The sequence below is a fragment of the Scomber japonicus genome, chromosome 15 (genome assembly GCF_027409825.1).
Source record: "Scomber japonicus isolate fScoJap1 chromosome 15, fScoJap1.pri, whole genome shotgun sequence".
In the NCBI taxonomy this organism is placed as follows: domain Eukaryota; kingdom Metazoa; phylum Chordata; class Actinopteri; order Scombriformes; family Scombridae; genus Scomber; species Scomber japonicus.
In genome coordinates this window covers 26,323,524-26,336,374 of record NC_070592.1, presented here as the reverse complement: position 1 = coordinate 26,336,374, position 12,851 = coordinate 26,323,524, and the positions used below count along the sequence as shown (strand labels likewise).

The window sequence follows — 12,851 nt, the reverse complement described above, 5'->3', positions numbered from 1 at the left end:
CAGTAGCTATTAATGCAATTGCCTCATCCTCAAATGACTATTCGTATAATTGGGGCTTTGAACCCTTGGTCTTAAAAGATGACTTGAAAGTAAATGCTTGTTTCCTCCAGACGAAAAAAAAAAAAACCTGACTGGCACCACAGCAGACATCTTTGTAATACATCACAAACAGTATATTAGTTCATTCATTCAAGCTCACTGCAGCTCTCTTAACTTTCAGCCTGCATCATTTTTGTATTGCACAAAACATGTTAAATGAGTCAGGTGTTGAAGATGGAGAGATGCAGAGTGGAAATGAGTTACTGCAGAGCCCTCTCCCTTTGTTTATTGGATGGGGAGAGCATGAAAAGGACTGCAGAGAGGAAAGAGAAAAATGAGCAATAAGTAAAACGTGGGATGCAATTTTTGTCATCCAGTCCTCAGCCAGATGTTGCTGTTGGTTACTGTGGAAACCAAGCATGAGTGTGTGTGTGTGTGTGTGTGATGTGAATTGTATGGATTTCTGCTTTAGAATGAAATTTTGCCCGTCGCATTGGTGTCCAGTAGAAACAAGTTGCCACGCACCACATCCTGTTTACACCGCAGCAGGATTTTTCCAGGCGGTGCGGCCCATCTGTTAGGTGTAATCGAGGTTATTATTTTCTCATTATATTGTTATTTTTGTTCAGACAAGTGAGAAATATTTCAAGTGCGATACAGGGAGGGTTTAACTCAACATTTTATCAAAATCCAAATGCTGAAAAAGCTTCTTCACAGCAGTCTAATTGTTTTTTTATAGGCTTTTATTGGTGAGGTGACCATGATTTGGAAGCTGCAGAGAACAGTGATACAATTGGAGCCAAACAGAGACCAAATTAATGGAGTTTTTTGAACACAGAAATATATAAAAAGCTTAACTTCACTTCAGTGGAGAGACAAACAGTGTTGCTGTTAGCTTTCCATCTTTAGATAATTGGTTTTATCTGTTACTTTGTGGTTTACTTGGCCTTTTTGTTCTTCACAATGTCTTTTGACAACCTGCAGAAAAAGCATCGACACAGCGCTAGGTTTAAAAGAATGAGGTAAAATAGCTATGAATTGCTGGATGTATTCACAGTTAATTACTTATTTTAAAACATACAAACTAGTTATCTTCACCTTCCAATAATCATAAGTATACAGTGCTGTTTGGCAGTGTAGTCATTGCTTCCATGTTCGTTTCTGAGGAGGGAAGGTGAGTAAAGTTAGGTTTAGGTTCACTTTTGTACACTTTAATAAAACTAACTATCAAACAATAAGCCCTAATGTAATTCCTGTTATAGCTTTTATTTTAGAACTTCATGAGTAATTCTGCAGCGCTTTCCATTTGCCATTAAATAAATGATGGATTTTAGTATTATGAGGAGCTAATGCTGCTTCAGTCATTTTTTCTGCCTGCCAAGAAGAAACTAACTCATTTTTGGCATGAAAATGTTCAAATTCAGTTATAGCTTAGCATAAAATATAATTAACCATCAGCTGTGGTCCAAGAGCAACAGCATGATATACTCTTCAGTTCATCTTTTGTCCCAATTAACATGTGAAAAGAGCGAGAGAGCAATTTTGGATGTTGATTGGTATTGTTGATGATGTACTATGTGCCAAATTTAAACTTAGCTAATGCAAATAATGGCACATTAGGAATACTTTAATACACCAAAGAGAAATGTAGATGGAGTGAAGATCACAACACAGCTTGATGTATAGCCAGACAGCGCATTAGTGAAATTGTGAAGTACCTCTTCAAAATGGATATTCAAACATAAGAAAAAGAGGGAAGCACTTTTCCCCATAGTGATTACCTGATTCTTTATAGCACACCTAACAGTAGAGCCTTTTCCCTGAAGATATGTTGACATGTGTGCGTAGGAAAAGCTGTCAAAATATCTGAAAGAAATCAGCAGTAATTTGTTTTGGCGGCTTTCGGTTCAAATGTTTTATCACATTACTTCGAAAAATGCCATCCTAAATTTTTTAGACCAAGCAACAAACAGTTTCAGCTTTTATACTGTAACTCCTAGTGGGAATTTGAATAAGAGAGTGTAATAAAGTAACACAGTCATGAAGTAATAAAGTACAGAAGCCAACCAAGGAATACTGATAAGCTTTGCTGATTTAACAAAAGGCCTGAGGCTCAGCGTTTACACAGTTAGGGCACAAACAACACAAAAAATCCCTCACAACATATCAAAATGTCACAGTGCTGTGTTCATAAAAAGCACACTTAATATATATATATATATATACATCATATTTGATTATCTGTTACTTGCTGATTGTCAGCAAAGCTTTGGGTATGTCCTTACTAATACCAAGGTATTCATATTTTTATAGATCTCACACAATCTCCACTTTAACTCAATGTCATTTTAACAGTGAAATCATTGCAGAGCATTTATACATTACAAATGTCAAAAAATCAATAACAGATTTTAAAAAACTGAGATCATTTGGATTTATATTTAATTTCACATGTTAGATGTTGTTAGCTTATTTGTGATTGTTGCTCAGACATGCTGTCTAATTAAATAACTTTAGTACTATTTGTCAAAGCCAATAAAGACATCTGGTCCTTTTTAAAGAAGAAGCAAAGTGTCAGTAACAGTTTAGCATGGTTAATACGAATGTGTAATAAAGTCAAACATTAAGCTTTGACATTAGTAGGAAAGAAATAGGCAGAGTGGGCTGCAGCCTCTCAGTGAAAGATCTAGTTCAACAGCTGAATACAAAATAATACAAGATTTTGAGAATATTATAAGAGTTCTTGAGTTATGACACTCAAATCCACAAACGGATAGAAGACAGACAGAATCTCAGGTGAGGTTTGAAAAGCTTACAGCAGCTATTTACAGAGCAGCACATTACCTCCAGCTTTCCATCTATTTATGTCATTGCAACATTTATTGTGACAGTCTATTTAAACATTCATTTTGGTCTCAGATTTAACGTTAAGTAGTCTGTCAGTAAAATGTAAAAACATCACCATCATCAAGTTCAGGCTAGTCAGCAAATACATATTTAGCATATATAGTAACTGTAGTATTTTGCTGAGTTGGGCCTTTTTATGTGTGTATGTATGGGTGCACATGTGTCTATGAGAGAGAAAAGTGATGGAGGCCAACTGCACATACTCGATTATTCTGGCAGTCCAACAAAAAAAAAAGTTTTGCTGTCTTACCAAGTGTTTTGGGTTGGGGTGGGGGTGGGGGGGGGGGTTCTATTCCCCATTAAAGGAGTTTTTGACCACTAGGGGAGCTGAAGAGCAGTGTTTTGTTTCTTTAGTGTGAGTCCACTGACACTTAGGGTCTGTTCTAAACCGCATACTTTCCTACTACTTGTACTAACTCTGACGTCACTTGAAGTATGTAGTGTGTTTCAACTGCGTAGTATGTGATTTAGAGTATGTGAGAAGTTCCTGGATGGTTTACTAGATTCTCCAGAAATGCAGAGTATGCATCAAGAGCTGACTACTCACACGCACATTACCCAAGATGCAACGCAACTTCTGAAAAAAACCCAAAATACAAACGTCACAGATCACCACCTCGGTGGTTTCAAGTTAGCTACAGCGAGGGTATGTTCGCTTCCTGTTTTCAAAATAAAAGCACCAATTCTATCGTTGTTACTCGCTAAGGCTAACTTGAGTGGCCAAATTCTCAGGAACAAAACTTTAAACAGGTGTTATTTGGACAAATTAGCGTCACATTGTGGATCTAAAGGGCTACTTTACTTTCTTCCTAAAAAGGTTAGAAATGTGGATAAAGTGGTATATTTACAGAGTTAGAGCTAAAATGAAATCAGCTTCAGCCTGATGATTTCAGCTCGGGTAGGAACCAAATGCATTGTGGGTTATCGTGTAGTTTACTACAGTGTAAACGTTCTGCTTACTATCTGGTTGTTTAGTGTGTAGAGTGTAGAATGGAAGTATGTAGTATAGAAGTATGCGGTTTCGAACACAGCCTTAGAAACATAGCAAGGAAAGTCAGGGAACATGAAGACTGGCAGCTAAACAAAACATTTTAAAAATTCACTTCGAAGTCAAAACACTTAACCCATTTGTCAGTTCTCAAATATACGTGTGTGTTGTGGTGGGATACTCTGAATATAAACTGTGCGTATGAAAAGTCCACAGGCTACCTTTAATAAATGACCTAAAAATATGTGAAGCGCTACTGTAAGCAAATGCAATGAGACTGGTGTGACTAACTGCAGGGTTCATGTCATTTGATAAACATAATAGACATGCCTTTCTGCAGGCGTGTTGTTAATGCATGTCTTAATCTAAGCATGCAAACAACACTGCTCAGTAGAATCATTTAGTAAAATTAGTTGTTTTGCATCCTTGCATCAGCTGTTTCACATTTTACAGAATTGCATTAGAAACAAAGAACAAGCAGTGTTCTTTAGCTTTCATATAAACACAATGAGGGTTCACTTGAGTTCTTGATGAGGCTTTAAAAGTAGATCAGAATCAAGATTTAGATGATTACTTGAAGTGAGGCATCGTCCATTGCCAATGGCTGACCGTCATTGACCACGGAACCCTCTACAATCATAACATAACATTATTATACTCTCTCCTGTCCACAAAAGCAGTGAAGTGAACATACACATTACCACTCACACAGACACACACATTTTGGTATAACCAGCCCAGATCAAATCTGTATGCTACACAGTAAATTACACCAAGCAGAGATTAACAAAACAATAAAGAAATGTCATCATCCTAGAGTCTCTGCTATAGAAAAAACATTTCCATCTTTTGTTCATTAGGCCAAAATCCAAAGTACTGCTAGATTGGTGAAGCGACCAAGTTCATTGCCATCATAATATATTGTTCATATGATCAATATATGCTCACACCTGCTGGGCTGACTGCCATTTATTTAAATTGCCTGGTATATTCCGAAGTCACTATGACTAGTATTGAAAAGATTTTTTATACTCATTATATACTCATTTTCTTAATGAGGTAGGTTAAGCAGAGGTTATAGTAAGGAAAGACAGAGGTGATGATGGGCTGTGAAAAGTAGAAATAGTAATTAATGTCATATAGAAAGTATAAAAGGAAGCATTTTGATTTTATATGAAGTTAAAGATTAAAAACATCTTTGGCATCTATGACTGACACAGGATCGCTTCCCATCAAGGGTTTTGCTTCGTGATGGGAGTCACAGAGATATTAGAGGAGAATATTATTATAGTCTACAGGCGATGTTACACTGCCAACACACCATGATAGTGGACAGAAACCTGCAGAGGCAGCTGTCAGTGAGAGAACTTTAACAACTACTGAAATATAGAAGTTAATGTGCCAAAATAGGGCCATAAAAATGATCAAATCTAAAAACCTCTTAGTTCATTGGCAACCACGATGATGAAAATATGGGAAACAGAATAAAAATGTTGCATAAAGTTTGTTTTATTTATATATGATATTTTTGTTGATTTCAGTATCATATTTAAACTTGACTGAATTCAGAATACAAAGAGAAGAAGACAAAATTGTATGTGAAACAAGTAACAAAGGCAACGATGATGTAGTCATGACTCATACAGGTGTGGACCTCTTGTACATTTTGTCCGTTCCTAAGAGACAATTGATGAAGCCATAAAATGTTCTTAAATCAGTCATGTACACATTTTAATAGCTAATCTATTTATACCAGAGCTTCTTACACAAGGCCCAATGTCTCCTTTTCATCTTGGGCAACTGTGTGTCCATCAAACTGAATGTGTGTGTTGCATGGAATTTTATGAGATAAAAAGTTATATACATATGAATACAGTATATCTATAATACATATGATTTTTATTGTTTATGTATGACATTGTTATGCAAATGCACTGGTGTTTTTGCATCACTATCTGATGCCGAGTGTGCTCTTTGTGTATCGGCACAGCGTCCTTTGAATAAATTACAATCCACATCTGTGTGTTTAATATATTTAGACATTGATGCTAAGCTCCAGATGTGCCCACTTTCATCACTCTCTCTCTGTGTGTGTGTGCGTGTGTGTGTGTGTGTGTGTCTGTGTGTCTGTGTGTGTGTGTGTGTCCGTCCTCCCTCCACAGACAAGGTGCCTCATTTCTCTCGGCTGGGTGACGTGGAGGTGAACGCCGGGCAGAATGCCTCGTTCCAGTGTGTCGCCACGGGGAAAGTCTCGGAGAGTGATCCTTACCTCCTGGAGGTGAGAACAAGAGCAAAAAAAAGAGAGATGTGTGTGTTTTTCTTTTCTCTTTTTTCCTCTTTTTTTGTATGCTTTTCGATAAACAGTTAAGTCTCCACACCAGTACCTGGATAATAGAGGGAGGATTGTGGGCCACGGGGAGAAGAAGCAACACAAAGGATAAAGAGAGAGACGTCTTACATGTGTGGCATTTAGCCAACGGTCTTATCCAGAACGGCTTACAGTATTTACATGCACGTCTGCTGGCCACGCTCCCATTAAAATCTTATTCAGGCTACTGTTTACATGAGCTTCTCATAGTGTGACTGAGCATAACCCAGTTTAAGAGAATATTCCATACTACAGATAATGTCCTCTCAGCTGGAAAGTCTGAAAACATTCAGTTAGCAGAAACCGTTGTTTTGACAGAGCTGTGACACACTTTTTTTTTAATACCGAAGCCAAAACGGTCCCAGTGGCAGCTGGTTGTAAGTGCTGCCCAACTGAGTCACTTTTGGTCAACACAAATGTGTCTGTGATGCCACGGTGGCTTTGACTGAGGGCACGCTTTAATAGTCTGTTTCAGGAAATGAGCCAGATATCATCACCGTTCCTTCAAAGTGATTGGAGTGTGAGCTTACCCTTAAAATGAGCACGTGTTTGCATGTTCTATGTCATGCTTAAAGTCAAACTCCACCACTCAAAAGTATGTTTTACTTACTTGTTCTCTCAGTTGAATATTTGAGATTTACTCTACAGACTGATGCAGAGTTTGACACTAGAGGGATTTTTTTTTTCACCTTCATCTGCTGGAAGTAGAAAGTTTCTCTGTTCTCAATGATTATTTGATGTTAAGGGGTAGACCTACAAGCAGGAATTTGTGACATCACAAGTAGTTTGGAAGCCTTTGGTGCACTTAACAGAGAATTGATTTCACAGTGAAGTAGGAGACATCTTGTATCCAGTAATTAAACATCTGAATCAATGAAATGTATTTGCATATTCATAGAGGGAAAAAGAGAAAAAGAGTAGATGTAAGAGTACATTTTAAAGGTAGGCCTGTCACAATATGATCAACAAAATGATCAACACCATCATGTCTATATATGGACTTATCATATGATACATGGACATAATCTTGATCATTTTTTACTTCAATATTGCCACACTTCACATTAGCAGCTAAAAGGCTATGGTATAAAACGGTCTTCAAGTGACAAACAATAATATCGTTTATCGCGATTATTTTTGAGACGATATATTGTCCAACAAAAGTAGTTATCATGACAATCTTGAGTAAAATCCATATCAGACATATTATTGTGTCTGTAGAGTTACACTTGACTTCCTCATGATTGTTCCCTGACAGAGAAATGAAGCTTTAGTAAAAGTTCATCTACTTGTGTTCCAGTCATGGTGCAATTTAGCAGACATAGGTTAAGACTGTTTTGTCATCACTAGCAAAACCCTTCCAGGAAAGACACAGCCACACAGGCGCCGTCATTACATTACAGCAAGTTAAAAGCCTCACAGAGACCTGAGGTTATGGTGTGTTTGGGTGGTCTCATATTGTGGAAAATTACAGCGTGAACAAACAACAAATTCACAAATGCCCTCTATATTCTCTATAATCTCAAAAACTTTGGCAAACCTGCCCACTAAAACAGTAGGTATGAATTATTTGTCAGTGTGTGTGTGTGCTTGTGAGCAACTTTTTCATAATGAATGTATTGTAATGTAAACTTTATGTGGGTTGGACCACAAACTGCTAACCGACTGACAACTCCAATTAACTAACAAGTCTGAGATGTCAGCGAAGAGACCTGAGTGGCACGACTCTGCTCTGATATACATGATGCCATCAAGGACAAACAGTTGCGATTATGCATACCCTCCATTATTTACATGCTGCAGTGTTTATTATTATTAGTTCAATGCACCTTGACACATCAAACTTTAAAAAAAGGGTTAGCATTTCCAGACTTTCAGAGCTGATGAGAACAACTTGAACACACCATTAAACAAATAAGGCAGACAGTGGAAACTTTGGGAGGACTGCAACAGATACACCACTAAATGGAATCTATATTCAGTCAACACTTAAAGGGACATTCCAGCAGTTTTACTGTTCAATTAAATTTGACTGGACATGGAAAAACTGTTTTTAACATCTTCTGAGATGATCATTTAAAAACTATCTCTCTTAAGTTGAATTGCCTGTGACCTTGTGTGTGATTAACTCTATTGTAGTTGTTAACAGTAATGGGAGCCATTATCTTAACTGTAATGACACTGCAGTTTACTTTAAATAATGGAATAACTTTCTGACTGCGAGTTTATCTTTTAATGGTTATGACGTTTGGGGGAAAAATGGGTCATTTAAAGGGGTTTTCGGGAAGATGATTAAGGTTGCGCCTACGCTTTTTGTCGCATCTTGATCGTGATGGCATTTAGTTTACTAAAACCCCTACAGTCATTTCTCCTCACACACACACACCAACTGGAAAATAGTTTCAATTTTCCTAGTTTGAATATGAGCCAATATTAGTCTTCAAAAATCCTTCCCCTTAATGCCTCCACTCTTCCTCTGGCCTTGAAGCCTGCACATCTAAGTGCTTTTGAAAATGATGGCAGCGGGGGGAGAAAGGCGCTTTGCAAATGAGATCTCAGCATACTTGGTGATCCATCCCTTGTGTTTCTGCCTGATTTTATTTCACATAACCAACCCACTCCCACCCTCCCCATTGCTATCTTTCTCTCTCTTTTTTCTCCAAATTGAAGCCTTTGAAAATCATTGGCATGTGAAAGATCCACTTTTTTTATCAGTTTCATAGTGTGTGGATTTGTTGACGAGACACACACACACACACACAGATAGGAACATGCAAACAAATAATGCAGAGGGTTTGTCTTTTGTAATTTGCTGCGATGAACTCTGCTTCTCTGCCCAAGTCAACGCTTGCTCACACTTCAGCTCCTCCCCAGTTTTCTCATTAAATTAAAAAAGAGAGAGAAAAAACCCAGTAACAGCAGAAAATAGAGATATATCACAAACCATTACTGCCTTCTGTTCCTCCATTTGTTGTTCCGGGCCTATTTGATCATCAACACTGAATCTGCTAATTGCTGCTTTCTGCTTTGATCTCCCTGGCGCTGTAGAGCTCCTCTCTGGACCAGTCTGGAAGCAGCTCTCCTCTTTCTCCTCTTTCTTCTATTTAGGTAGTCCAAACAAATTGTTAGCATAATGTTTCTTAATCAATTAGTCTCATATTTCTCTCCACTGTCCTCTGGCCCATAAATTGCAGACGACTGCCTCAGATGCTATTTAGATCTTTAACATCAACATGAAAAAGCCAAATTAGTAACTACACCAACTCTTAATTATGATACGATGCCCGGGCTTGCTGCCAGACAGGAATGGCAGCAGACTTGGCAAATGGAAGCATTTATTTGCATTAAAAAGCATGCAGGTTAGCTTTAAAGTTGAATCCAGCGTTTGACTGATGTTGGGATTCTAATATGTGGATGCAGCACTCTGAGGAGTCACTTCAAACTGAGTATTGAAAACAAAATAAAAGTAGCAATTACATATAAAAAGTCCTTCGAACCTTTACAAAAAGAGGAGAGATCATTTTGATAGCGAAACTGAACTTAAAATAAGCTATAATCTGTCGCTTCAGGCAATGACACCCAACTACTGTACATCTAATTTCACATTTTCTAACAGCACTGCATTTTTTCCTCCTATCCTGCTAAACCAATTCCAGAATACGGATGTCAAACTCACTTACTTATGAAAAGCATGAGCAGGCGACAGGCTTACATAATAATCTGCTTATATTGTGCGAGAGAGCTGCATATATTGCAGCCCGCACCTGGAACGGCTCTTTCCGAGTGTTGTTGGCCTCTGATTTCCTGTTCCACTAGTTGAGCCAATTGCCAGCACGCCTGGAGCGCTGACACATTAGCATGGCGGAGAGATGAGGAGATGTCAGTTTCGAGCCCCCCCGTGCTGAAAACAACACACCCTGGAGGCCTGTGTCACCTGGCTCACAAGCGAAAACACTATTCTTACCAGTGACATCCATCACGTATTTATTACCTTGCCCTCCTATGTAGCTAATTTCATCTCTCCTTTGTTTTCCTGTCGGCTTCTCAGCCCGCCACTCGTATTTAATCACTTGAATAGACTTCAGGTAAACACATGCGGTTGGATGGTCGCGTTCATGGCTGATTTCTCTCTGTGTGTGTTTTTTTTTGTCTGGCTGTCAGCGGAGAAACGGCATGCTGCTGAGCGCACCTTTGCTGTCACGGCTGAGCCACAAACGCTTGATGGCCACTTTCCAGGTGGAGGCGCAGCGTGGAGAGCAGGACCTCTACCGCTGCATCACCCTGTCCTCCAAGGGCGCCACTATCTCCAACTTTGGTGAACTCATCGTCAGAGGTATGCTAGATTTAAGTGATTACATTATTTTACATTTTACTCTTACTTTCTTTACTCATTACTCAGTGCAGCACTGTCACACAGTATCTACCTAATAAATAGAAAGCAACACAAAACAAAACCAGGTATATCAGAATTCAGGACTAGAAAAATTCCTTACTTCATCCTAGACCCTTTCCAACATTGAAAGGCTAGTGTTTCATTGTTCTTTTTTTGATCATTTTCACCAAGAGAAGGAGAGTTCTCTTCTCTCTAAACTAAAACTAACTATATGCTTATAAGTCGCTAAAAAGCTACACAACATTTAGGCTACATAAGACAACCCTATCTTAAACCAATCTTAATTTATATTCAGGCCAGGTACAATGTTGGATTCAGAATCTGGTTAGTCTAGCTTAGCATAAACACTGGCAGCAAGGTAGAACAGCTAGTCTGGCTTTGTCCAAAGTAAAACATAAATACACCTATCAACACAAATTAAGCACATTTCATATGTCTAACTCATACATAAAAAGAAATGTGAAAACAGTTTATGGTTTTAGTGGGAATTAGGTGTTGGAACTGTTCTCTTTATGCTAAGCTAGGCTAACAGTTAACTATGTGCTTGACTCACAGTTATTCTCATCTCACTCCCAAAAAGAAAGCAACAAAGTTTATTTTTACCGAAATGTTACTTTAAAAAACACACTCACAATTCATCTTTCATATCTCAACAAGTCACATCATAAAACACACTGCAGACAGGTGTAGTCACTGTTTAATGATCAGTCATCAGACTTCCTTCTGTCCACACACACGTTTCTTAACACACATCATCATCATGTGATGAATTAATATGATGTGTGCTGGGTTGATAAGGGTCATATTATCCATCAAGGCTGATTTCATTTTTTTCAGAGAGGACAGAATTAGTTATGCAATTATTCATGCAAATAAGCTCTTATTCAGCATCATTAGAGTGACTATTAAGAATTTGCAGCATTGAAGAGTCTCTCTCTCCCTTTCTTCACTCTCTCTTTTTCTCTCTCCCCCTCTCCCTTTCTCGTAGTCCTGATGTGATTAAAAGATTTTTATGACTCAATGCTCTAACAGAGCAGAAATAATGTTATTGAAACTGCAAAACAAAAAAAGAGAAAAACCCTTGACAGAAATTCTTAAATTCTCCTCTGCTTGCATGACTCGGCTCTTCTTTGCTGAAAAGGGCAATGATTAACTGCTTTTCAAGAATGTTTCCAAGGATAGATTCTCTCTCGTTGTTTCAAAGTAACATCATTCCTAAACAATGGCAAGCAATGACTTCATTTTTAATTTGATTATACATTTAAATGCAGTATGTAACTCCCTTTTGCAGTGCCCCCCACACCAATTGCCCCACCTCAGCTCTTGCGGGCAGGCCCAACCTATCTGATCATCCAGCTCAACACTAACTCAATTGTTGGGGATGGACCGGTCATCCGGCGGGAAATCCAGTACCGTGCCAGTCAGTCCACGTGGACGGAGACTCATGGTGTTGGCTCACTCACCTACAAAGTTTGGCATCTAGAGCCAGACACAGAGTACCGCATCAGTGTCCTGCTCACCCGGCCTGGGGAAGGGGGCACCGGAGCACCTGGACCCCCTCTGATCAGCAGGACAAAGTGTGCAGGTAAGTCTTGCTAATCCTTCACAATTCTACAGATCTACAGTACCATAGAGATCTCCAGAAATAATCTAATTGGTTGGGATTAATGTCAGTGGGCGGGATTTAAAATGCAATATTTTTTGGATTAAATCCCAGTAAAAAAGGCAGGAATAGAGGAGTCTAATTAACCTATACTTTTACTTTTATCTATACCAAGTTCCACCATACACTAAGGTTTGACTCAATCACAGAGAGTATTTCTGCCACCAGTCTTCATCCACACAAGACTGCCTCTAATACATATCAGTACTGCTGCAACTTGAATTTGTTGAAATGTCATGAAGGCCTAATTGGAACTGAAATTGGTAATTATTTTCATTACTGATTGATCCGTTTTATCTATTTCCCTGATTACTTAATCATTTAGTCTATAAAGTGTCAGAAAGTTGAAAAAAATACCCATCACAATTTCTCGAAGCCCAAGTTAATTTGCTTGTTTTGTTGACCAATGGTTCAAAACCCAAAAGATCATTTTACAACACAATAAAACAGAAAAAAAGCAGCAATTCTCACATTTAAAAATAAATTGTGAATA

At 38.3% G+C, this 12,851-nt stretch overlaps 1 protein-coding gene across 1 annotated transcript in view; it reads left to right on the top strand.

The window, feature by feature from the left end:
- Positions 1 to 12,851, top strand: part of ptprua (protein tyrosine phosphatase receptor type Ua) — a 209,479-nt gene that overhangs the window by 112,761 nt on the left and 83,867 nt on the right. Inside the window, exons 5-7 of the mRNA XM_053334996.1 lie at positions 6,097 to 6,212; positions 10,464 to 10,635; positions 11,987 to 12,280. Of these exons, the coding sequence (XP_053190971.1) occupies positions 6,097 to 6,212; positions 10,464 to 10,635; positions 11,987 to 12,280 (582 nt within the window). The remainder of the gene's footprint in view (positions 1 to 6,096; positions 6,213 to 10,463; positions 10,636 to 11,986; positions 12,281 to 12,851) is intronic.